The sequence below is a fragment of the Amphiprion ocellaris genome, chromosome 15 (assembly GCF_022539595.1).
Source record: "Amphiprion ocellaris isolate individual 3 ecotype Okinawa chromosome 15, ASM2253959v1, whole genome shotgun sequence".
NCBI lineage: Eukaryota > Metazoa > Chordata > Actinopteri > Pomacentridae > Amphiprion > Amphiprion ocellaris.
In genome coordinates, this window is record NC_072780.1 from 28,855,889 (window position 1) to 28,883,210 (window position 27,322).

The 27,322-nt window shown below is 38.4% G+C and overlaps 1 protein-coding gene across 2 annotated transcripts in view; it reads left to right on the forward strand.

Annotated features, from left to right (window-relative positions):
* pvrl2l (PVR cell adhesion molecule related 2 like) overlaps positions 1-27,322 on the forward strand; it is a 497,519-nt gene that overhangs the window by 226,558 nt on the left and 243,639 nt on the right. For both annotated transcript variants that reach the window (XM_055017901.1, XM_055017902.1), the window contains exons 5-6: positions 8,270-8,387; positions 9,638-9,786. In XM_055017901.1, coding sequence (XP_054873876.1) covers positions 8,270-8,387; positions 9,638-9,786 — 267 coding nt within the window. The remainder of the gene's footprint in view (positions 1-8,269; positions 8,388-9,637; positions 9,787-27,322) is intronic.

Below are 27,322 nucleotides of genomic sequence, written 5' to 3' on the forward strand. Positions count from 1 at the left end.
GAGGACCCATTTTACCCATGCAGCCCCCTATCATCACACTCTTACCTCCATGCTTCACTGTCAGGACTATGCGTTGACTGTGGAGGTCCTGGCCGATGTAACTCCAACCATGCCGGACTTCATCTGAGCTGAACAAATTTATCTTGCTCCCAACATTCAAAGGCTTCTTTTTATGCATTTATGCATAGTTTAACCCTCCACTAAGTTTTTTTAAAATACTATTATAGCTTTTGCTTGGAGGTCACCTTAAGAAGTTCATTTTCTATCTGAACTGTCACAACAATATCCGTTAGTAACCCCAATGCCAAGTCTGAAGCAGCTGCTAGACTGTTTTTCACGGCTAGATTGTAAAAGTACTTCACTGTTCGTGGCATAATTTTAGAAGGACGACTACTGCAGCTCTGATCAGTGGTACTGTGCCTCGTTTTCTGACTTTTATTCAGTGCTGCAACTGTGTTTGTACTGACATGTAGTTGGTCACAGATTCTTCATTATCCTTTCCATATTCAGTCAGATCTTTAAATTCCTCTTCCAGTTGTTCACCATGTGGAGCCGTGATGCAAACAAGCAGATGGACGCAGCTCATACGTCCAGAATGGAGAAATCAATTTTTTTATTCATGTTAATGCAATTAGGCTAATTGGAAATTACAGCTGTACTCAATTTAGTTACACTTTTTATCTTAGAGTTTCTATTTTTCGGGCTAATATTTTCAGTGCAGGCTTTCGTAAATGTTTGTTTTTGATTGTTTGTGAGCAGAAATACTCTATTGTCAAATTCAAAATGATGCAGTCCTTAAGAGGTGATGCAAATGAAAAGCAATTTCACACGTAACTGATTTTGTATATTGTATTATGGATTAGACCATCCTACACTCAACTGCTGGAATTCTTAAATTAGGCTTAAACTCATACTAAAAACCAACTCCATCTTTGCTAAAGCTGTTTTAAATTAAGTGTATGTCCATCGCATGATCCCTGATTCAGCGGTGTGTTCATGAATTCTGCAGCCTATTATTAATATACATTCTACTCAACAAATGGTCTGACATTTTTTGTTTTATTTAACCTTTATTTATGCAGGTAATCTCATGGAGACACTGGGTCTCTTTCTCAAAAGAGACCTGTCCTCAAATTACATAACAAGACAACACTGAGTCACTGACAAACAACACTTAGGGCTCTGCACTTGACAATATAACAATTGAATATAACACTGAATTACAGACGGACAGGTTCATGACAAAACACAACATAGACATCAAAATGGATGTGCAAAGCGCCAAGCAATGAAGTTAAAATGTAAAAACACGAAGAATAAGAACAAGTCCTAAAAGATGATACTTTCCTGTATTGTTATCCTACCATTCTGAAATTCTCTCTGTGTTTTATTTTGTCTTTTAGTCCTTTGTTGATCAGCTACACAGCAGCAGAATTTTGTGCATTAGTAATTGTAGCATCCTTAAAGCTCTTTATGTTCACCGCTTTTTCTCTTTAGCTGCTAATTTCTAAGCAGATTGTGACAAATGCATCCACCCAGACTTCTATAATTGCCTACAATATGAGGACAGATAAAGCAGATGCTTTTTCCAAATGTTAAACCGAATCCCTAAACTTTGGAGGCGTTAAGTTGCACAAAACAACTTTTCATCTTTTTTTTTTTGTTGTTCTTTCATGGCTTTAGGCTCTCAGAGGTATAGAAAAATCACGTTTATACACAAATGTGCACACACACACATTAGATTTTATTTAATCCATTAAACTCTATTCTAATTAGCATGGAATTAAAATATTACACAGGTTCAGCGTGGCTTTAAAGAGATTTAGGGCTGCTGACAGCATCGCCTCGACTATGTGACCTTGCTGCCGTTTACTGCAAAGATGGAACAGATTGTCTTTGTTCAGCCTTCTTTTCTTATAATCTCCGGTTTCTAGATGCATACGCGCAAACGTAGATGACATATACACACACCATCAAACTGTCTGGCTGTCAAGCTGTTGAAGAAACAATGAGGAATTCATTTAAGACACAAGGCTCATCACACAATTCCATAGATGAGGAAGCGTGTACACGTCAAGCTGTCATATTATTGGCTTTTAGGAGACAAACTGTACATGTTAATATGTATGTGGGCAGATTTAGCGTGCATCTCTGTGCATTATTTGTGTGTGTGTGTGAATACAGTGTGGACATTCAGACATCCGTGAATACACAAACATGTTCTGTAATTGTCAGGACTCATTTCTCAGCTCAGAACTGAACTTACGCCAACTGTTCATCGAATTGAGGGCATAAAAGAATGTGCTCATGCTGGAAACCGGTGCTCACAAAGATAGAAGAACCACAACACACACACAGAGAGAGGAACACACACACACATTGACACACACTAGGCGTGATTCCTGGCTGTGTATGTGTTAGTTTAGTGATGGTGTGAGGGATCGTGTCTCCTGTCTGCTGAGTAACTCAGATCAGCTTTTATAGGTCAGCGCTCTCTAGGAGGAACACACACACATGCAACACACACATCACACACACATTACACAACACACACTTACCCTCCTGCTTCGTCTTCATCCGCTGACTGCTTTGGCAACTGGCCTCTCATCACACCCAACACTCCGTCTCGCCTCTTTTTTTTTCAATCTCTTTCAGTGTCTTTAGATTTTTTTAATATGGAAAACATGAAGGGACTAAAAAGACACTTCCTGCTTCTTTTCACTTCCTCCACACACTTTGGTTCATTTTGACAAGATTGATATTAACATTTTCTCATCCTGCTGCTATTAGGATACCTTAATTTTTAGGCCAAAACTGCTGAACCCCATGCAGTTTCTGGGCATTTATTGTGCATATTTTTCCTCACTGTGGGCTCATTTTTCACACACACTGTAAAACCCAATAAGTTAGGGTGGAAACCGATTACCACAAAGTTTTTAAGTTGACACATTAAATGTCTTGAGTAACTGTCAATCCATCCATTATCTATACACTGCTTAATCCTCATGCTAGGTGTGACACACATGATAGGTGTGTTGGTTTTTCCCTAATCCATCAGGTAAAATGATAGATGTTTGTATTGAAGGTGTGATTGTTGTATTCTCTATTTTCACATGTCCACATTATGTCCAATAAGCTTTACCAACTCCAACACAGTGTGCCATCAGAAAAGGGCAGAGGCCACCCTGGACAGGTCGCCAGTCTGTCACAGGGCTCCATATAGAGACAAACAATCACACTCACATTCACACCTATGGACAATTTAGAGTCACCAATTAACCTCAGTGTGTTTTTGGACTGTGGGAGGAAGCTGAAGTATCACAGGGAGAACATGCAAACCCCATGGAGAAAGATCTGGGGAAGGCCGGGACACGAACCAGGGATCTTCTAGCTGCAAAGCAAAAGTGCTAACCACCAAGCCACTGTGCAGCCTGTTGAGTAAATACATTTTAACAATTAGAATTTATTAAAACTTAAAATTTTACATTTTGATTTTTTTTTATTATACTTTACTTAAAATATTTAAAGTTAGTATTAAAATTTTCAATTCATTCATACTGATTTTTTTTGTTTGTTTTATGTTATTTTTTGGCTTTTTACATTTTTTTAAAAAAATGTATTATATTGTCCTGCACCTGTATGGAAAAAAAACAACAATGACTAGGAGTAAGAAGAATTTAAGAATGTCTTCTGTGCAGTATGGTGCAGTTATATGGTCATAAATTAATTAAAAATGGAACAAAATCAATCAATGAAAGTTTATTTGTATAGCCGTTTACAACAGCCCAAAGAGTGACCAAAGTGCTTCACAGTAAAAACAAGAAAATAATTTAAAAATGAGGCAGTAACTTAAAGCAGGAAAAACAATCACACTCACACCTACGGGCAAATTTAACATAATCAATTAACCTCAGCATATTTTTGGACTGTGGGAGGAAACCCACATATGCACAGGGAGAACATGCAAACTCCATGCACAAAGATCCTATGAAGGCCAGAACATGAACCAGGGATCTTCTAGCTACAAGGCGACAAGTGCTAACCACCACACCACTGTGCAGCCTGTAAAATATACAATAAGACAATAAAATAAACAGCAATAAAACAACACTAAACTATAACATCTAAAAGAAATAAAAGTTATAAAATATCATCATGCTGCTAGGTATTGAAAGTCATTTCAAACAGGAAGGTTTTCAGTTGTGATTTAAAAAGACCCAGGTCAGTGATGGTGCACATGTCAGGAGGAGCTTCTTCCAGAGTCTGCAGCTCCAGAGAACGTCTGGTCACCCCAGTGTTTATATTTAGACATGGATACTTCAAGCAGCAGCTGATTGGATGACCTCAGAGCTCTTTTTTGGTCCCGTAAAGTTAAAAGCTCAGATAAATAAAGTTGGGCAAGATCATTAAGAGCTTTTAAAGCAAACAGTGAAAGTTTAAAAAGAATTCTTGACTGGACTGGAAGCCAGTGGAGAGCGTGAAGGACTGGGGTGATGTGCTCATGTAGAATTTCTTAGAAAATAGAATTTCTTTGATTATTTGTTTTACAAAAATTGAACAAATCTGGAATCAACATGTACAATGCTTTTCCAAGTGGCCATAGTTGTTATCAATACTGGGGGGGGAATGGTAGCTCTAGATAGTATAGATATTTTAATATTTACATTTTTAATTTTATTACTATAATGCCACAATGCATTATTATTATCTGGACTTATCCGTCTGAAATGATACAAGGACTGAGCAGCCTTGGCGGACTACTGCTCTGTCTGAGTGCTTTTCTTGTTCATTCTCTTTTTACAGTTTCAGGCTGTTATAGATGGTGGAAGTTTGACATTTTTTCTGAAAAAATAACTTGCCCTTCAGAAGGTTCAGGTTTTCTTCTACACATTTTTGGCATCTTTGCTCGATTCAGCTGAATCAACACTCACAGGTTGCCAGGGACTTTATTTCTTTGTATCCGTACTGAGGTTCATTCCACTGTAGTTGTCTGATGCAATGTGCTGACACAGATGGCAATCAAAAATCTGTAAATGCCAACAGTTCATTAGGCCATACAGTAACTTGCCTCTTATCAAGTTTTCAGTCTATCACAGTGTATAGGAGTTACACAGCATGCCAGTGTGATAAAATGCCAGAGAATTGGTGCAACTGAGCTCTAGTTGATTGTTCTGGCCTCTTAGCACAACTTCAAAGTTGTAAAGTGGACAGAGCTGTTTTCAAGTTCCAGTATTTACAAAGTGAAATTCTCTGCAATAATATAACGCTGGGTGACCATTTGGATTGACGGGAAATGAGACACTCTCTAAAAAGTTCTCATAAAATATCAAATGTAGATGATGTGACGACAAAAAAAGCAATTCAGTGAGCCTTTAAATAAAAACTCAACAAGCCTTTGGAAGCTAAACAATGCGCTCTTACGAAAACTTCTAATCCGCAGCTTAGATTAATCCAGTTTTTGATTCTCTGCCAATTTTTCGAATGTGGTTTTGAAACTTCAGCATTGAGGAATTTTCTGATTGGAGCCTCTGACCAGCTTCTCTTCTAAATGCAGTGACTGTTTTATTGAGGAATTGTCAAGACTCGGCTCACTGAGGGAGAGGAAGGGAACATACAAACAACTAGATGGATGCAGTTGCACCAAATCTGAATGTATTTTAACCCTCTGAACCCTAAAACCCACTGACAGGTTGGAAAGACATGCTTTCTTTTAAAGAAATGCAAAAATGATACCATTTATCAGAGCCAGAAACTCTAGAAACAGAAAGAACTGTCAGCTTCCATCTAACCAGTGGTCCTTGAACTATTCATCTGTGAGGAAATCTTAAGTTAAAATGATGAAAACCACTTTTTTCTACATGGTTTCTAATGATTTATGTCATTATAAGTCTGTTATTTTGCACAGAAGACTTTTCTGAGTTCTTCCTCCTTCTTGCTGTGGTTGTTCTATTTCCATGGAGGTGCACAACTTCATATTGCAGTGAAAAATGAGCCCACAGTGAGGAAAAATGTAGATGTTTTTTGAGTAAAGACATAAAAAGACAAATGCAACAAGAGTAAGAATAAAGGGTGGTGGATGCTCCTCCAAAAAAGGACATATATAAGCAGAAACAGGAAGTTTTTACCCTGTTTACTTGCACTATTTTAACAACAAAATAGCTCAAAATTCAATCCTGTGCTAACCTGGTGTGTCCAGACAGCGTTAATTCAAACTACAATGTGGATAAAACATGTTACTGAACTTTATAACCTGGACCATCCTGTAGTAACCAAAATAGTGTCGCAAACATAAGTTTACTAGCAGGACAGTAATCTACTTAAATACCAGAAACAGCAGAGACACAAAGGTAAACAGCTTCCTCTAAATGAGAGCCGCTCTGACAAACAGTCTGGCTGATTTTTTAAACCAACACAGTGCTGATTGGAGCACCAGTTTCATGGCATCGGTCCAATCAGAGAGCAGGAGACAGGGTGGAGGACGAGCAGTCAAAACGATGGGCTGAACCTGGTCAAAGTGTTTGCATGAGTCCAAACAGGGTCCTGAACAATCTGCATAGAAACCAGGAGAAGGTCAATCACACCAAAGAGCAAAATGATCTCAGTAGACCAGAGCAGAAACTGGACATTTAGAGGAATTTATCTTGCAAAATTTCTCCAAAAATGTGATAGTTTTCATCGAAACAAAGTTGGAATGCGTAAAAACTGATTGCTATAACATAAACTCATATCATCTTGACATTGTCCAGGGGCTGCCTCAGCTTTTGTGGTGAAGAACATCAAAAAAGATCTCGATAATTGGATTTGACAGTGAAAGTACTTCTTGAACCAGCGTCTTCTGCTGCGTAGCAACCCTTTGCCGAGCCGTTTTAATTTATTAATTTGAAAACAGGCCATGTACATAAATCAACATTCAAATAAATGTATATATTTTTTTTTTTGTATACTCACATTAGCTAAAAGCGAAATATTTTCATCAGCATGATGAGCAGAATTCATAATTACAGCACAATACTTGATGTACAGTAGTTACACTAACATTAACTACATTCTAATCAAAGCACACACAACCCAGATCCACAGTTCAGTTAGATACAGTATAATAGACTCAAAGACACAGTTATTTAATGAGTATAATCCTGTTAAAGATGCTAGAAGATGATATCAATGTTGATATTGTGTTTTCCAATAAGCCATTTCTTCAAATTGTGCTTAAAGGAATAATAGGCTGGAGATTGCGGTATTGAATTCCATTGATGTGATGCTCTGAAGGACACAGACATTTGAATAAATGTAGTTTTTTTTCTATTACTGCATCTCCAACAGCTCTGTTTGCAGTAGATTTAAAATCAGTGAAGTCAACCAGAAGAGGAGGAACTAAACCACGAATCATCTTATCTTATAAACTAGATAAACCTATTTGAACTTGATGAGGGTTTTCCAACTAAGCAGATTATATTTCTTTTAAATTAACATAGCAATAAAGAGAAGTGGGCAGCTTCTTGTCTAAAGTTGCTTGCTTGTATAAAACTATAAAACGTGTGTTAGAGCAGCTTATGTCACACTTATAGTCACTTTTTCTGGATTGACACGACTGAAAATTGACATTTTCATGCCGGTAATGTGAGGTGATTCCAGATATTGTGAGCAAACCAGAGGATTTAAGACACATTAATGAATCTCACTTTACCCAATCTCATTGATTAAAACTTTAAAAACAAGAGTTTACTTTCACAGACGCAAAGCCGGACACCAGAATAGCCATAGAATCAGGTTTAACCAGTGATAATTCCAAATGTAGTGTTGCTAAAATGTAAAATTCAACAGCCTTTGTTTCTGGTTCACAAATTTACCAAACAAGTATAAATGTTCAGATAAAGATCCTCCAGTATTATATAAACGGCAAATTTACCCGACTAATTCGAACATTAGGGTGAAAGCACTGCACATAAAATCCATACTTACCTGACTATGTTATATATTAAGACCCTACACTGTAATTAATCATGCAAAGTTAAGCGACTAATTAGAAAATTAAGATGAAAACACTGCGATATTACATAAAATATTTACTTCCCTGATTATGTTAAATATTAAGACCCTACGCTGTTAATCATTATGCAGATTTGACCGACTAACGTAAGTATTAATTCCTGCACTGTTACCTAGACGCAAATGCACCTGCACAAATGAAACATTAAGGTAGAAAATAAATGATAAAACAAGCAAGCAGTATAAAAAATGAACTTCATCGCCGCTGTGTGTGTTGCAGACCCCCCCTCGGTGTCCATAGAGGGCTATGATAATAACTGGTATGTGGGCCGCTCTGACGCCATGCTGCTCTGCGTCTCCAACGCCAACCCAGAGCCGACCACCATCACCTGGACCGCGTGAGTACCGACATCCCTCCACCAGAACCCAAACAGCCTCTGGTCACATGAAGAACTCGCTTCTCGTTCTTCCTCTTCTCTGCTTTGATGATCATTTGAGTGTTTTTCTGATGGACAGATGGCTTCCTGTGTGGATGAATCCTGAGACTGAGCTGCTGTTCACATGTCTGGGATTCTTCTCACATTAATGCTGCTTTTGAATATCGCTGCCATCAAACTGTCCCTTTTTTTTCTTCTTGTTATTCATCTTTCAGTCATGCTATTCTCATCGATTTGCCTTTTTGATTTCTGTCGCTTCATGTTATTTTATCAAAACTCTCAAACATATGGTCTCTTTCTTATATCTTTTTTTTCAACTTCTCTCCCTTCCTTTGTCTTTGCCAACCAGTTTACCCACCAGGATCCACAAACCTCCTACATACTACACGCTACTGTTATTAATCCTATTGTCACATTGCACCTTTTATATTCTATAATACTCTGTTTTATTGTATTATGTGCTCTTGTAATACTCTGTTTTATTGGAAATACCACCAACTTGCACCTTGTTGGAAATTATAACAATTTTTGCACATTTTTGTAAATACCAGCATTTTAGGCACTTTACTGACATCCATCCATCCATCCATCCATCCATCATCCAGTCATCCATTTATCCATCCATCGATTTATCATCCATCCATCCTTCCATCCATCCATCATTTATCATCCATCCATCCACCATTTATCATCCATCCATCCTTCCATCATCCATCATTTGTCATCCATCCATCCAATATTTATCATCCTTCCATCCTTCCATCCATCCATCCATTTATCTTCTATCGTCCATCCATTTATACATCCATCCATCATTTATCCATCCATCCATCATCCAGCCCTCCATTTATCCATCCATCCATTGATTTATCATCTATCCATCGATTTACCATCCATCATCATCCAGCCATCATCCAGCCATCATTTATCCATTCATCCATCGATTTATCATCTATCCATCCATCCATTAATGCATCCATCCATTCATATATCATCCGTCCATCCATCCATCCGTCCATCCATCCATCCATCCGTCTATCTGTCATCCATCCATTCATCTATCTATCTATCTATCTATCTATCTATCTATCTATCTATCTATCTATCTATCTATCTATCTATCTATCTATCTATCTATCTATCTATCTATCATTTTTCTTTTCCTTTGTCATCTCACCAAAACTACTTCTTCTTCTTCTTCCCCCTTTCAGGGCATCCGGTTCTCTTCCAGACACAGTGGTCGTCGACGGCAACAAGCTGATGGTGAGGAAGGTGGACGACGCCGTCAACACGACCTTCATCTGCGAGGTGAAGAACAAACATGGAGCCAGCAGACACCAGATCACCACCGTGGTCATCGGTGAGTCCATGAAAACACATCGATTACACATTTGGACGTCCTCTAGACTGCGCGAGTGTGTGCAGACCCACACATTTAGCTGTAACAGACACAGAACAGCATGTTTTCACTGCCTGCAACACACCAACACACACCTCCACACACACACACACACACACACGTCTGCATGCACCTACAGGCAGAACCACCTGCACACATGCATGAACAGAAACATGGAACTGCCGCTGACATGCACACATGCTGGGATCAGGGCTGCCCTGGGAGCTGCAGCGACGCTCTTCAATCTCCACGGTGGATTTTTATGACTTTTTTGGAATGTTTTCCTCCTCGCTGAGGTCCGGTGGTGGAGGCTTTTCGCTGACCCTTTCCCCACAGCAGGGTCAAACTGCAGGACGAGGGCCAACTTCAAGTGTTTAGAGCTTCAAATTGAAATCGTTCTCTTGGAAACTGGAGTTTTTATTTAAACGCTGCAGCCGGGAAACTGTATTTAAATTGAATGTGAGTCGTGAAACTCAGAGTTGGCCCTCATGGCGGCGTTTTGGCCCTGCAGTGGATGCAACCATGTCGGGATTGTTGGAGGATTTCTAGGGTTCAAGTTGGTGTGAGCCAGTTTGCCCAGGTTTCTTTCTCTTCTTTCTTGTTTTTCCCACCTTTTCCTTTCTTTGCAGGTGTTGTTTTTCCCCACTAACACCTCAGAAATGTGTTCTTCTTTTTTCCTTTTACCTTTGGATTTCCCCCCTTTCCGTCTGGTCAGATTCTGATGATGGCGTCTGCATGCAGTCTTGATCTTTCTGCTGACTTTTACCAGTCCGGTGATTTGGGCTGCTGTTGCAACGGTGTTTCGGTTCAGGGTTGTTGGTTTTTTTCCCTGTTTCATACATCGATCCGACATACACTCACACCTCAGCACTCACAAACCCAGGAACATGTCGGCATGTTGAAATGCTTCACTGCACATCAGCAGGCAGGACTGGACTCGAAACCCATGAGTGTCTTTTTTTCTTTATACATATTTATATATCACCATGTGTGTGTGTTTCCACAACTGCCTGATTGGTCAAAATGCACTTCTTTTTATCTGAAGAATTAGTTGGAATAATAACTGTGCTGAGCTTCACAGCATAACAAAAACTTCTACTCTTTTGCCAAAAGACACCAAGGAAGGCTACATTTAGAAAAATCCGTGGGAAATTGGAGCTGGAGATTTGAATTGTCTCCTCTGAGAACAAAGATGCTTTGTAGCCGGGTGGTGTGCTGCGAGTGTGGGAGGTTCACAAGTGGCTGAGCTGCTTACTGTTCTTGCTGGAAGCGCAGCATCGCGACTGACTCAAAGTATCAAGGAGGGTTCGCTCTGCCCTCACAAACACACATTAAATCACACAACGCAACTTCGTAAAACCTTCACAAACACATGTAAAAACCTCCACGCACTCGGAGGACTCGCTCACACAGATGTTTTATCTTCCTGAGTACCTGAGATCAAGCCCCGACTTTGTGATTCATCCTCCTCTCTGTTAAATGTGTCCTTGGTGTTGCACTTTTTTTTCTTTTTTGCTTGTGTTCTGATGCGGTGAAACAACTCGATGGCTGTAAAGTGACTTAATCTGTCGGTTTAACGCGTTGCCGTATTGAAGATGAGTGTCGGAGCTCAGGACCAAGCTGCAGCTTCACAGGACGCTTTGCTGACTGTTCTGTTGGCTGCTTTACTGATCTGTTATCTGGGGATTTCTGGTCAACTCAAGAACACTTTGATGCAACTTGAAGCGAGACTCATGGCTGGTTTATGGTTTGTTGTACTTGAGTTGCTTTTCTGTCCTGATGTATGAAAAGGACATTTGAAGGGACTTTGACAGTCGGCTACGTGAACTGGATGGTCTGAAGAAACGGAAAGATGAAGCAAATTGAGAGAGGATAAAACAGAGAAAAAGGGCCACAGATGCAGAGAAATGCTTGAAAATGAGTCACATAGTTGCCAGTAAAGGATGAGGTTTGTCAAGTTCAGTTTTGGCATCTAATTTCTCCACTTTTGTGCTGTTTTATTAATCCAATTCAGTTTTATTTATATTGTGCAGATTCCCAACGTGTCATTTCAATGTACTTAGCATAGCATGATACAGAACGTATGAATTATAAACAGAAAACCCAAGTATCCAAAGATGCCCCTATGAGTGACGGTGGGAAGGAATGAAAAAAATAAGGAAAAACCCTGGTATAGGGAGCGGGAAAAAAACTCCAACAGAACCAGGCTTAGGGAAGGCAGTCGTATGTCTCAACCGGTTGGGTGAGGTGACAAAAAAAACATTTGCATGAGACTTTAGTGGTGCGTCATTTTCACTAAATCTGAAATGTAGAATCAAGGACACATGTAAATTAACTTTTGCTGAGTTCTGACCATCATATAATACATCAACAAATACAGTTTAACCTGCACAGTTATTGGTTCATGTGGATAGAGGTGACCTACGTGAGATTCTTGTGCCACATGTTGCTCACAAATGATAAAATGACATAACAGAAGAAAATGTAGCCTAAATAAGACTAGAACAGAAGTGTAAAAATAATGCTGGAAGTTATACTGAGGTAATAAGTGATTGCACACGTGATAGTGAAATTTTGCAACTGAAAAATGAGGTGAAGTTGGAAAATATTGCACATAACATTAACAGTGTTGTACTTTAAAGTGAAATATTGCACATGTAGTCAAAGTGTTACACATGAAAATGAAGTTTTACTCGTTAAAAACTGAAATATTACACCTAAAAAGTGAAATTCTGGAATATTGCGCATGAATAAAATGCCGCACTTGATAGTAAAACTGACACTGAGTATTGAGGAAAGTAACAGTGCAAATGATATTGATGGTATCATATAGATCAAAGTGTCTGATGTTTTCATTCCTGCAGAAAGAGAGGAGTTAAACAGTTGATTCTGAATTCATTCAGTTTGAGAGCAGCTCTTTAGTCAACATGTAGATTCATTGTGCAGTTCACAACAAAATGAGCTGGTCTCAAGGTAATGGCGACTTAAATACAACTTCTTCCTCCCCCAAAGTGTGATTGTGACCCGATACTCACCCCCCGTCAGGAGCTGCATTATGACAGCAGCCCTGCAGGCGTCGTGTGCATTCAGTCTGTATACAAGCTTTGTTTCTGGAGCATCTCGTGACTTGCATGTTGGTTCTTCTAACAGACACACATGAGGAAGTTGACCTATATAGGGAGGGCATTTATCATTTTTACATTTCATTAGTGTGATTTTCACTCTTCCAACTATCTACCATCATTACATGCTTGCTTTTATGACTCCAGCTTTCATACTTGTGCTAAATAATACATGACCTGCTTGAACATGCATCTGACTGCGATTTTCCAACACTTTTGAAATCATCGTTTTGTGTGCTTTTGTAACTGACTCTTGTATTATCTCGGCTTTAATATAATTTCACAAAATATCAGCTCAACAAACTGCAGCTTTGTCTGACCAGGTGCAGCGTCATTAAAAGTCCGATTCAAATCAGTGTCTGTTGGATAGTATTATATAAGAAGAGGCAATAAAAATGAAAAATTGTCCCAAGACTTTTGAATTAGATCATCTCGTTCAAACCCCAGCAAATGTGTTTATAAGAACTTTTAATGGTGGTTCATTGCCGATCAAAAATATTTTGATATTAAAATCTGATTTAAGGAATAAATACATATTTGTTTTATGCTGCAGTAGCAACAGTAAGCAGGCCTCCAGTACGTCTGGAGACTAAAGCTTTAACCTCTGCTACACTTTAATGTTTGACATTTAGTCCGTTCATGGATAAATGCTGCAAATTAGAATTCAGGCATCAGTCTGTTCGGTGAATTTTATATTTTAATGTCGAAGTCCCAGAAAATAAACAGATTTATTACCGCTACTCTATTAACTGTTAAGTCCAAGTCGTGTCAAAACAGTGTGACGACATTAACGCACATTAGCATCGCAAACGTTGCATTAAATGAACTGGTGATCGTAGTGAAGCAGGGGAATCATGGACAGAATCGCTGCTCTGGTCCATCATCAGATCCACCCGATCCATCAGATCCACAGCCCACTGAATGTTTCCATGTTCCTTTCATTTGCATTGGCCCAATGCTCCCAGGAAAAGTCCCAGCGCTCCAGATGGCCGGTCTGCCACTGGTGTGAATCGCAACAGGAACAGATCATCTGATTCACTTTTGTAAAGAAATGATCACATGTAGGACGTGTGAGTCGCTGATTAAAGCTCACAGCAGCAGTTAAAGCTGTGAAGCCAGTCGACAAAGTAATCATGTTATAAGATGGTGTCTAGAGTTCTTTAAATCTGTTTCACAGAATTAATGCTTTTTATGTAGGATTTAATAAATATGTAGCATCAAGCAACAGCATCTTCTGATCTACATCCAACCTAGATGGTTTTTATTCATCTATAGTTAAAACCAACAGTATGTCATAGTTAAACACATTTACACCGATGATATACTGAAGTGGTGTTTGTTTTTGAAAGATTTTAACAGTTTTTACCCATATTTTTTTGAAGAACTGACTGTTATTTTACAGATTTTCCCTGTTTTGTAAAATTTCAGATAATATGTGGTAAAATGGTATATTAGAAAAGTATTAATTTAGTATTTCTATTTCAATAAATGACCATTTGTTCTTTTATGACATTTGACTGTAAAATTATATATATATATATATATATATATATATATATATATATATATATTTTTTTTTTTTTTTTTTTTTTTTTAAATTAATGTATATTATCCAGCTAAAAATAACTGAGTAAAAATAAGTTTTCCTGTTTTGTTAAAGGAAATGTAATAACTAGTAAAACCCCAGAAAAAGTATTAATTTACTTGTTAACCATAAAAACAGGCCCTAACTGTAAATAATAACATCACAAATCTACATTTTTACAAATAATAATTTCTTGTTTTACAACATTTGCCAGACTGTAAAATTACACTATTTTTATTGTATATAATCAGCTAAAAATCTCATTATTTTACACACACACACAGACATATATATATGTATATATATATGTATATATATATGTATATATATATATATATATATATATATATATATATATATATATATATATATATATATATATATATATATATATATAAATTTTATAAGTTTTGAAAAATTGTAAATAATTTTCTGTGATTTTATTTATTTTTACCTATTTTGGTGAATTATGAATAATAACTAGCAAAATCACAGAAAAATTATTAATGTACATGTCAACAGCAAAAAAAAAAGCAAATTGGAATTGCATTTTTACACTGTAAAATTCCACTTTTTTAAAGTATTAAGTAGTAGTAGTATCAACTAAAAAACTATTATATAAAATAAATGTTTTACCACATTTAAAATAGCCGAAGAAATCATTGTTTTACATATAATTTCTTTTACATATTTCACGTTTTTACAGTTTTTAAAGTGAGAGGTTTTTAGGCTTTTTTTTTAACAGTGCAGCAACAAGTGTGAGCTTCTTTTTTAATCTTACAAACTTGTTATGAACTTTTCTACCTGCAATTTTTGAGAACCATCTGTGAAGAAAATAACACTGAAAATGTCAGAACTGCTGGTGAAGATCTAACAATAGAAGCTCTGCAATCACTGGAGTATTTAATAGAGACGTTCACAGGGAAACCCTCCCAGTGGTTCAACAATGGAAAACACAGAGTACCGACACGCTGACATTTGAAAACGCTGCTTTGTATGAAGTCACCTGCAGCGACGTAAATGCATCGAGCCAATTAGTCCAGAACAAGAATGACTCTGATTGAGGAAGGAGATCATTACAAAGTGACCCTTCTGCCTAGAAGCTGACGCTATCAAAGGTCAGAGCAGTTACTCTCTGCAGTGGAGAGGAGCAAAATCAGGATTCTGTCCACCATGGTGCAGCCAAACTGTGGTGTAAAGAGGATTTTAGATTACTTTGTTGGGATTGTTATGTTTATTAGTAATTATTTTGTGGTGCTGTGAGCGTAGAAGCTTTTTTTCCGAGAGATTTTATCCTCTGACCCTCAAAAATCACCAAATTTACACCATTTATCAGAGCCAGAAACTATGAAAAACAAACACAATTAAACATTGGATTTTGAACTTTCTGACAGTCCTTGAACTCCTCACTGTTGGAAAACATAACCAAATCCAAGCTAAGACTTTTTAGAGAAACTTTATTCTACATATCTTTTTTAAAACTTTGCCAACAATAGACCGTAAGCTCTAACCAGATTCTGTAAAAAAAAACAAAAACTTCTGCACTAGTTGGCACAACCGTGAAGCCACCTGTTACCCAGCTGCAAGCAACAGTCATATGACAAAAATTCAAGAACTTTTCAGCTGAACTGCAGGCTGTGTTTATACAACATGGATAGGAGACAGTGCAACTAATAACATATTTATAGTTTTTAGAGCCACCATTTTTCCCCAGTGTTGGTAACACCTTGGAAAAAATATTAGGCTTTTGCCATTTTTATATATTAAATAATGAAAAAAATGCAACCTTTCTTTTTTCTTTTTTTTTATTAATGGTGTTCTGACTCAGTTTTACTGCACAGAAGACGTTTCTGAGTTCTCTCTCCTTCTAATTATGGTTTTTCTGTTTCCATAGAGGTGCAGGACTTTACACTGCAGTGAAAAATGAGCCCACAGTGAGTAAATGAAACACCCGGAAGCTGTTTGTGGCTCTGCGGCCTGTTGTCTTATCTCAGCCTCCCGCTCTCAGTAAATCCAAGACGCCGTAGCGAATCGGCTTTTTGTCGGCGAAACTTCTGCTTCACCATCACGAGTGGTGCAGCGATAGAAGCCAGTTCCAGCCTCTCAGCGTGAGACGTAAAACTGTCAGGCTCCGGAGGGCCCCGGCTCGAGAATAACGGCTAATACCCCGACACTTTGTGTACACGGGCCCAACACACCCCGCTAATTTCCCTGCTGAGAGCTGTTAACGGCTCCTCTCTGTTCTGCTAAATGCTAGATGAAAGTGTCGTGCTGTCTGGCTTTTCTGCTGCCGTCAAGCAGCCGTCACGATTCCCCCTCGGCCTCCACGACTTAGAGGAGGAGGAGGAGGTATAAGGCTTGCACGAGAGAAAGGAGGACGCGCCGACGGTCCATCTGATCTTCGCCGGAGCTCTAGGGAGTGAAAATGTTAGCGAGGGATTTTAGCGTGATGAGAGTAAAATGTGCACAACATCCTCCCCCTATATGCACACAACCCTCAGCCTCATCCATCAACACGCACGTGGTGCCAGCTATGCATGGCTTGCTCGGTTGCCGCGGCGCCAGCTGGATCTGCCCTGTGCACCGTGCACACAGAAAGAGAGGGATGCTGGCAGAAAGAAGTGATTGGAGTGGAGGGTGGGAGGAGATATAAGGTGGGGTGGGCAGCGGAATAGAGACAGAGAGATTGCAGGAGGCCTGAAAACTGAGATAAAGAGGAGAGGGGGGGGGCGGAGGTACAAGCAGAGGTAACAGCAGGAGGAAGAGTGGCAGGAAAGTCCTCTAAAAACTCTGATGACTTCTGGTCCAGTTTGAAAGAGCGAGCTGGCAGGAGGCCGTGACCCCCTCCGTCCTCGGCACGGCGTCGCTCCATCCACCCCCCAAATATAAAAGCCCTTTCATGGGGAGTCCAGCTGGCTCTGGGCTGGGGGCTGTTGTTGCCGCTCACACACACACACACACACACACACACACACACACACACACACACATTCACACCCCTACACACATTCAGCCACATCTGAGCAGACCAGTGGAGAAGTATTTCCTGGATCGCCTGCGGCAAGTGAGATAGCTGTTCACTGGAAACACTCTGCACACACACACACACACACACACACACACACACACACGCACGGCTACACATAAACACACACAGACAAATTGGACCATGCAGCAGCTCTGTGCATAAAATAATCAGATGATGTAGCCATGAGGGGAAAACGCTGGCACCGACTCTCTCTGACATAAAGCCCGCGGTAACCTCTGCACAACCTTAATGCAACGTTCGAACAGTATGCAGATGCAGACGAGGTCGAGGAGTCAGTATAGAAACAGTTGGAACACTTTCGGATGCTCTGGAGGTGAATGAAAGTCACTGTTTTGCTCTGTAAAGTATCCTGAAATGATTTGTAGAACTGCAACAAAAAGAAATGCATTTGAATTTTGACAATGAATTGTTTCAGACTGTGAAATGTAAGAAAACACCGAACATTTTCCCAGCGTCTGAGGTGATGTCCTCAAATTTTGATTAGTCCAAACGATCTAAAGCCACCATTGCACTGTAAAAAAAAATAGTTTTTTTTTTTTTTAAAGTTTTAAAAAAATGTAAAAGAAAAATAATGTAAAAACATTAAAAACAGTAACATTCCAGCACTCAAAAATACTGTAAAATAATTCAGTAATGTAAAAAAATGTATTCCATTTTCTAGTCTTAATATTACATGAAATTTTATAGTTTTTTTCCCATTTCAATATTTATTAAATTAAATTAAATTAAATTATATATAGCCAGATAAGTGATATATCTAAAATTTGATTACAATGTGTATAGATGTTATAGACTGATTTAAAAACATTAACCTTTTTTTGTGAAATCTTCTGCAACTGCACAATATATATAAGATAACGAATGACTTTCTGTAAAATCACGGAACCAATATTTGTTTTTGTTAATTGTCACTAATTGTGCCTAATTTTAGAAACATATTTACATGAATAAAATTGAATTTGAGTGTTTTGCCTATTAAATAAATAGGAAATATTTGTGTAATTATAATAGATTTGTCAGTTTATCCCCACAGTCATTTGTTGGTAAGAAATAAAACTAAAAAATCTATTTAAAAATATATTTTATTGTTATTCTAAGTTACTGGTTCTTAAGATTATTTTACAATAGACATGTAAATTCATAATCTATTATAGATTTTTTTGTTAGCTATATTTCAAAGGTTTTGAAAAAAATCTGTGGAACTTAAAATGAAAAGTTAAAGAAAATGAGATGTGTTTTTTTATGGTGTATTTAGACCATAGACGGCAAAAAAAAAAAAACAGGAAAAAAAGACAAGTGACAGTGAATTTCTGTTTTTGAAAAAAAAGGGAAAAAAAACTTCCAATCATTTCCCTATTTTTGACTAATTGATAAAATAAATAAATGTTCCAGCATTTTTTTAAAAAAAAGACTGAAAATTAATGGATTAATATTTAAATATCCCTGCACTGTAAAACTTGACATTTCTGCTCAACGATACAAAACATCACAATAACAGCAGAAAAATGCCAAACAAGAAGCACTAAACAAGACACAGGAGCCGGTTGACGGCTGAGTTGCTCAGACTTTATTCCGTCGTCTGAATTCTCTCACACACATGTGGACACATAAACTGTTTGCTAACCGCCGCGTCTCGGCAGCCCTGCGGGGTTTCCAGCGTAGCGGATGTGTTGCTACGGTAACAGAGCGGAAACAGGCGCCTGTTTAGACTTCCAGTCAGATCTCATCTAATCTCATGTCGTGATTGAGCTGATTCAGTTTCCTCCAGTTCACTGTAAAACTGTGGTGAAGCTAAAAGCAGGGAACAAAAGAACAACAACCCAAGCCCTCTGCTGAACATCTGAGCTGTGGGAGGTGTGGAGCTGAAGTTCAGTCTGATGAGGCCGTTAGCTTAATTTGGATCTTTTACTGTTAAAATGACAACACATGTCTTAGCAAAATATTAAAACTAAGTCAGGGAGATGACAAAGTGTGGCAGAGCTCCTTAACTGAATACTTTGGTAAGAAACTGCTTTCTTCGCTTTGCTGTGACTCGAGTGTAATTTCCCACCGGAACCTATAAGCGATGCTTTATTTGTTTACTCCAATAATTTGTGCAGAATTGGGAGCCTCGCTGCGTCTTTGTCGTTGCCTCGTTATTATCGCTACCTAAGTTCAGCTCGTCTGTCGGCTGTGATTTGTCGCCGTGGAGGAGGCTGGATTCTGTCAGAAACAAACTGCTGTCAGAGCTGCACCGCAACTCAGCGTGAAGGTTCAGTGTGTGATTATTAACAAATGTCATGTTTTATGTACGACGTGGCTAAAAATAGTATCACACTTTACAAATCAACAGAAAATAAAACTTCAGTGGCATCTTATTTACATAATTCTGGTTAAAATGAGATGCTGGAGTGAGAGAAAGTTCAACTAGTGTCAAAATATGTCACAAATAATCCTCAACTTAATAATAATAATACATGGAGGTGGTTTACATTAGGTTAATACAAGGCAAAGCAACAAGAAAGAGTAGAACGAGTGGAAACAATAGGGAAAAGTGAGTGATCATTTGAAAGCAAGAGTTAACAAAAATAAAGACTCTTTCATGTCAAAATGAAAACAGATTTTGCCAAAGTATTATTCAAATATTTTAGAGTCAAACAATTACAAGAGTAAAATGAATGGAAACAATAGTGAAAAACAGTCTTTCAATTCTCACCTTTCAGGTCAGAATTAGCAAAAATCAAGACTCTCCCCATCAAAGTAGTGGCAACAAGAAAAACACTCAGAGAATGCAGTACTCCGCCAAGGCTGCTCAACCACTGTATCATTTCCAATGGCTGAAATCTTGAAAAAATTTGTGGCAGAAATCACGGCACCACAGAATGTGGCCATTTAATATGGATGCATCCTGAGCACAGGCGTGTGTTATGCATGTGTACATTCTGTATGGATACTGAATCATGTGACCTAAATACATAGCGGGCGGTGGGAATTGATGGGACTCAGAAACACCCCCACAATTTAATCAGTTGTTCCTTGTATCATGTCCAACGGATAAGTCCTGATAAGTCCACAGCGGCCGATTTGTAGCAAGATTGCAATCATGTTGTCGTCAGCAGGCAGCTGATATAGCATTCACCTGTTGTCATAGTTACAGTGATGCCATGCCATACAGAAATCTTTAACAAATCCGTGCATCCAGACTATAACCCTCATCACGGCTAAAATCTAATCACTTGTTCCTTGTGTCATTTCTGATCTTCCCTGAAAATTTCATCCAAATCCGTCATTCCATTTTTGTGTAATGTTGCACACAGACGGAATAACAGACAAACAAACCAACACCGATCGTCACATAACTCCGCCGAACTCTGGCTCCTTGGTGGAGTAATAATTGAAAGAGTAGAATGAATGGAAATAATAGTGAAATCGAGTCTTTTAAGTCTCCTCTGTCAGGTCATTCCAAAGCAAGAGTTAACCAAAATAAAGACTCTTTCATGTCAAAGTGAAAGCTGATTCCATCAAAGCAATGTCAAATAATTTAATATATAAAATCACTTATTTTACATAATGCATTTGTAATTAATTGACATTATTTTGTAGACATCTTTCACTTTGAAAGAATCTTTTTTTGGGGTAATTTCTTCTCAAAAAACCAAAAGTAAATTGAACATGATTCACTGTTTATAGAATCTGTTGAAAGGATCTGTATTATTATGCATGAACACAAATAACTATTATGCTTTTTGTTGTTTTGTCAGAAGAAAACGCTGCTTTTTTACTGATTTTATGCGATACGAGCTGGAAAGCTGCATTTTTAGCATTAGTGGCTTTTATCTCTTGTTCATACACTATGAGGTTAGAAAAGGAGCTTTTAATCGGGTAATAAAAAAATAAAGATTCAATTTCTTGGTAACTTTTGCAGTATTTTTAATGATAACAAATATAATTCCAGTGGAGCGAAAAGCCTTTTCGCTTTCGCTGTGACTCTCAGGTCGCAAAATTATCGATCTGCTAGCTGCGTTGTGTTATTCTGGCAACTTGGGTGAATCCGAATCTTGGCAGGAAGGCTGGGAATGATTTCATCCAGATGAATTTCATTTCCACACTGAGCTGAATTCCCAGTGAACTCAATCTCCCAGAAGTGAGGGCAGAAGCTTCTATCTGTGTGTGTAAATATATATTTCTCTCTGACAATCGGAAACAAAGCCAACGGAATCAGATTGAAACTTCCAGAAATCGCGGCGAGAGCTCCGATGCTGGCCCTCGGTGCGACCGCCGGATCCGTGGCCACGCAGGGGTGACGTCTGTCGGGGAGATAAGAGGCGAGGAGAGGCCTGCAGGGTGCAGCTTATCACACAGCCAGGCCTGCGGGGAAACAAACACACACATGAACACGCAGGATGCTGGTGTGAAGTCGTCCACGTGTGACATCTGAGGTGGGGAAGGTTGGTGTCGCACCTCGGCACCACCAGCACCACCAGCACCACCGGCAGCGCTAGCTTTAGCCTATCCTCTATCTGTCTCGCAGCAGGATGACCTTCAGTCAGCAGATTACCACCAGCGGTGAATGTTTGGGGCTGCAGAGGAAAACCAGGAAACTGTTTCCAGCACACGGTTATGATTAGAGCTCATTGAGTAACTGACCCGGGGTGTTTGTAGTAATGGAGCCGTGGTGTAAAATAATCAGAGCATCTCTAGTTGGAGGCCGACGATTAGATTGAGTTAGTTCTGGACCCTCAGGAATCACAGGATGCTGCTGCTGAAAGCTGCATTATGGGTAAAATATCAGGTGCATTTTGTTGCATCAACAGTTTTTTTAGGTGTTGCTCTTTTTTTAATGACCATAAGAAGTTGTGACATAATTCTACACTATCATAAACTGCAGATAACAAACATTCTGTAATTGTTTTCTCATTTTAATAATCACACAGATTAGATACAAATCTGTCATAGAAGACGCTCAAATAGCTCATTTTTCTTAAATTCAGTTAGCTCTGGACCCTTAGAAATCACAGGCTGCTGCTGCAAAGTGCATTATGGGTAAAATATTTTGTTGTGTCAACAGTTTTTTCAGATGTTGCTCTTTTTTGAATAACAATATGAAGCTGTGACATAATTCTACTTCTCTCTGTTATAAGCGACAGATAACAAACTAAATGGACTAAACACTCAGTTTAGATACAAATCTGTCCAACAAGATGTCCAAAAAAATATATTTTTCTCATGTAATTTTTCTTAGATTCAGTTCCTTCTGAACCCTCAGAACTCACAGGCAGCACAAAGTGCTTTATGGGTAAAATATCAGGTGTATTTTGTTGTGTCAACAGTTTTTTCAGGCTTTTTTAATCACAATAAGATGCTATCAGGAAGCTGTGACATAATTCTGCACTATTATAAGCTGCAGATAACAAACTAAACATGCATCAGGTGTCTGTTTATCAGAACTAAGCACTTCTTTTTTCTTTCTTCTCTTTTTGAACATTTAATAATCACACAGTTTAGATAGAAATCTGTCATAGAAGTAACTAATTATTCTTAGATGTAGGTACTTCGGGATCCTTAGAAATCACTGGCTGCTGCTGCAGGTTGCATTATGGGTAAAATATCAGGTGTATTTTGTTGTGTCAACAATTTTTTCCGGCTTTTTTCATCACAATAAGATGCTATCAGGAAGCTGTGACATAATTCTACACTATTATAGGTCGCAGATAACAAACCAAACATGCATCAGGTGTCAGTTCATCAGAACTAAGAACTTCTTTTTTCTTTTTTTGAACATTTAATAATTGCACAGTTTAGATAGAAATCTGTCATAGGAGATGTCCAAATAACAAATGTTTGTTACACTCAGTTAGCTCTGGACCGTTAGAAATCACAGGATGCTGCTGTAAGGTGTAGTCTGGGTAAAATATTTTGTTGTGTCAACAGTTTCTTTAGACTTTTTCCATCACAATAAGCTGCTATCAGGAAGCTGTGACATAATTCTTCACTATTAAAAGCAGCAGATAGCAAACCAAACAGACTACACACTCTTTCTTTTTTCTTCTTTCCTTTTGAACATTTATTAATTGTACAGATTGGATAGAAATCTGTCATGGAAGACGCTCAAATAACAATTTTTTCTTAGATTCAATGAGTTCTGGATCCTCCGAACTCACCGGCTGCTGCAAGTTGCATTATGTGTAAAGTATTTTGTCGTGTCAACGGCTTCTTCAAGCTTTTTTTTCACAATAAGATGCTATCAGAAAGCAGTCACATATATAAGCTGCAGATAACAAACCAAACAGACTAAACACTCTGTGCTTCTTTCTTCTCTTTCTGAACATTTAATAATCACACAGATTAGATAGAAATCTGTCAGAGAAGACGCCCAAATAACAAATTCTCCTTCGACTTTGATGCACCGTAGAACACTTTATATTCCGGGACAACACTCACAGCTAACTCAAACAGAAAAAAAGATGAGAGAAAATTGGCGAGAGAACTGGTAAATTATAACATTTAAGTGAGCAATTATGTGGCTTGTCCCTGGCAGTTATCAGATAACATGTAATGTAGAGACTAATTACCCCCCCGATGCACTGCAGAGGCTGCTGCTGCTCAGCCTGCTGTTTGTACACCAAGTGGGAGTGGACCGTCTGACATGCTAGCAATTAAAATGTGATGTTTGGGTTTAATTTGGAGCTTAAAATGCAAAAAAATGATGCATGTTTCAATTCAAATAAAAAATAAGCGTTACTTTACTGCTGCGAAATGCTGAGATCATTGCATCAGAAGCAACGATTCTCTGTTGCTGTGGGAGAATCACAAATTCTCGTGATGATGACCAACATATTTACCATCAAGGAGTAAATCTGCAGTGTTTCATGTTGTGCTTGGATGTTCTTTAACATCATCTGTTGCTGTAGCACCTTGTTCCTCTACAAAACCCGCCAGAAAACATGAGAAGGACAACACAGCAGTAGATGTGAGCTTTGGGTAGCAGAGGAACTCATAATTGAGAGGTTAATAATTTAGTGCTAACATGCTAGCCATTAAAATATGATATTTGTGTGAAGTTTGGGGCTTTACATGCAAAAATGGTTTGCCTGTTTTGTTTAAAATGAAAATATGCTTGAGTTTACTGCAACAAAAAGTCAGGAAAGTGAAACAAAACACTGCGTTATAGGGAAGAATGCTCCGCTGCAATGTCAGAATCACTAATTGTGTTGATGCCGACCAACAATTTTACCATAAAGGAATAAATCTGCAGTGTTGTATGTTGTATTTGGAAGTTTTTTTTTATCATCATCTGTTGCTCAAACACCTTGCTACTCTACATAAACTGCAAAACACCTTTAGAGAGAATATAGTAGAATGCTATAGTAGCAGTAGTGTAGTGGTATAATTTGGGGCTTAAAATACAAGATTGTTTTGCATGTTTTAATTAAAATGAGTATTAGCATTGCTTTGCTGGCGCAAAAACTCAGGAAAGTGACAAAATAGCTGCACCACAGCTGTGGTAGAGGAGTAAATCTGCAGTGTTTTATGTTGCGTTTGGAAGTTTTTTTAACAGCATCTGTTGCTCAAACACCATGTTCCTCTATATAAATAGCAAAACAACAGGAGTAGACGTGAGTTTAAGGTAGCAGATGGGCTCATAATTGAGAGGTCGAAAGTTTAATGTCGAGATGCTAGCTAATATGGGCCTTTAAAAGCAAAAAAAAAATTTGCATATTCTAATTAAAATGAAAAGAAGCATTAGTTTAATGCTGAAAAAAGTCAAAGTGAAAAAATCCACGGCGTCAGAGACAAGAATACTCCATTGCAATGTTAGAATTGCAAATTGTGTTGATGCCGACCAACAAAATCCCCTCAAGGACGAAACTTGCACTTGTTTTAACATCATCTACACCTTTTCCTCTACATAAACAGTAAAACACCAAAAAGGAGAACAGTAGATGTTAGTTTAAGGTAGCAGATGGGCTCATAATTGCGAGGTCCAAAGTTTACGTACCAAGATGCTAGCTAATATGAGCCTTTAAATGCAAAAAAGTTGCATTTTTCAATTAAATGAAAATATGCATTCATTTACTGCTGCAAAAAGTCAAGAAAGTGAAGAAAAAGTCACTGCATCAGAGGCAGGAATCTCAGAATCACTAATTGTGTTTTTACCGACCAACAAAATCCCCTCAAGGAAGAAGCTTGCACTTGTTTTAACATCATCTGTTGCTCAGACACCTTGTTTCTCAACATAAACTGCAGAACACCTGAATACAAGAACAGTAGATGTGAGTTTTCTGTAACAGGGCGGCTCAGTGGGCAAAAAGCAGGTTAATAATTGAGAGGTTGAAAGTTTAATGCCACTGCCAGCCTGTAAATGTGCACCAGCAGCCTTGTGTCTGTACTTGAGAGCTAAAATGTCAAACATCTCCATGCAAGACTCACTGCTGACTTTGCATATTCTGCTGTTGGGGAGGATGTACAGTTTGCAGCATTGTGTTCAACAGAACATTACAAATGCGCTGCAGATACGTCAGTTTTCTACCGATGCAGCGAAAATTCTAACTGCTAAATGTGCAAGAATGGAAAGTCTCAAATCCAACAAATGTCATCAGTTGAGTCAAAGTACAATTAACAGAAGTTAGACTGGAATAAAGCGAAGTAGGTGCATATTTGGGGGGATTTTCCTGCTGCGTGGTGGGTCCAAAATATGACACCTAATTAAGATTAGGCCTATAATTAGCTTAAAATAGAAAATATTTCCACAGCGGTATAATAGCTGTGAATTTGGAGAAGTGGCTGTGTGGTGCGGGAACAAATTAGGAGAATTAACGGAGGGGATTAACACTTTGATTAACTGAAAATGAACAAAAATAGGGTTCAAGAGGTGAAAACAGAGGAGCGAGGAGGGTGTCGGCTCCCCCAGAACAAAGTCTGGTTCTTTCCACCAAGTCTCATTGCCAGATTATTTTCTGGGAAGCGAGCCAGAAGTTGGTGTTACTTTCTCAGCTGCCACCAGTCCCCCTCTTCCTCTTTTTTTTTTTTTTTTTTTTGTCCTTCAAGACAGTCGCAGTATCAGAGACAAAGAATTAAACTGAGATGCAGCAAGAAGCTCCAGAACAGAGGATTTATCTTGCCAGTTAAACCGAAACAACACCTCTGCTGGTGGAGAATTTACAGGTGGAGTTTTGTGGTTTGTTCACTAAGCAGCAGAGGAGAAAACTCAACAGCAGCTCAGATTAAGCACAGGTGGAGGAGGAGGGTATTTTTAGTAAATCAGGACCCAAGAATTATCTTTTCACATCTATTACAACATAACTTGAGCTCCTGTGATGTAATTTGACACACATATTGCACATATAATAATAAAGACCTTACTTGGAGCGCTTTATTTGGAGTTTTTTTTTAAATTTATATCGTAGGCTTTTGTCAGATTAAATTGCTATTCGTGGTTTTCCTGCAGTATGAAATTACATGAAAGCAGATTTAGGCATTTCTAGGTCTGGCTTCTAGACTATTGCCCTTATTTTTTGTTAAAATTGTGAATTTCTAAGAACAAATTAGTCACATAAGCAGTGTTTTCTTGGAGTTTGAAGCAGACAGGTAGTGCAATCAAAGCGTTTGTAAGAGTGTGAACCAGAGAGGGGAAAAAATGGTTAAAAACAAGGAAATAAGTGCAGTGTGTGATCAAATCCTCACCTGTAAATTACAACCTGCAAACCAGCTCTGCCCCAAGAGACTTAAAAGTGCACCAAATCCAACCTATGACTCCAAATT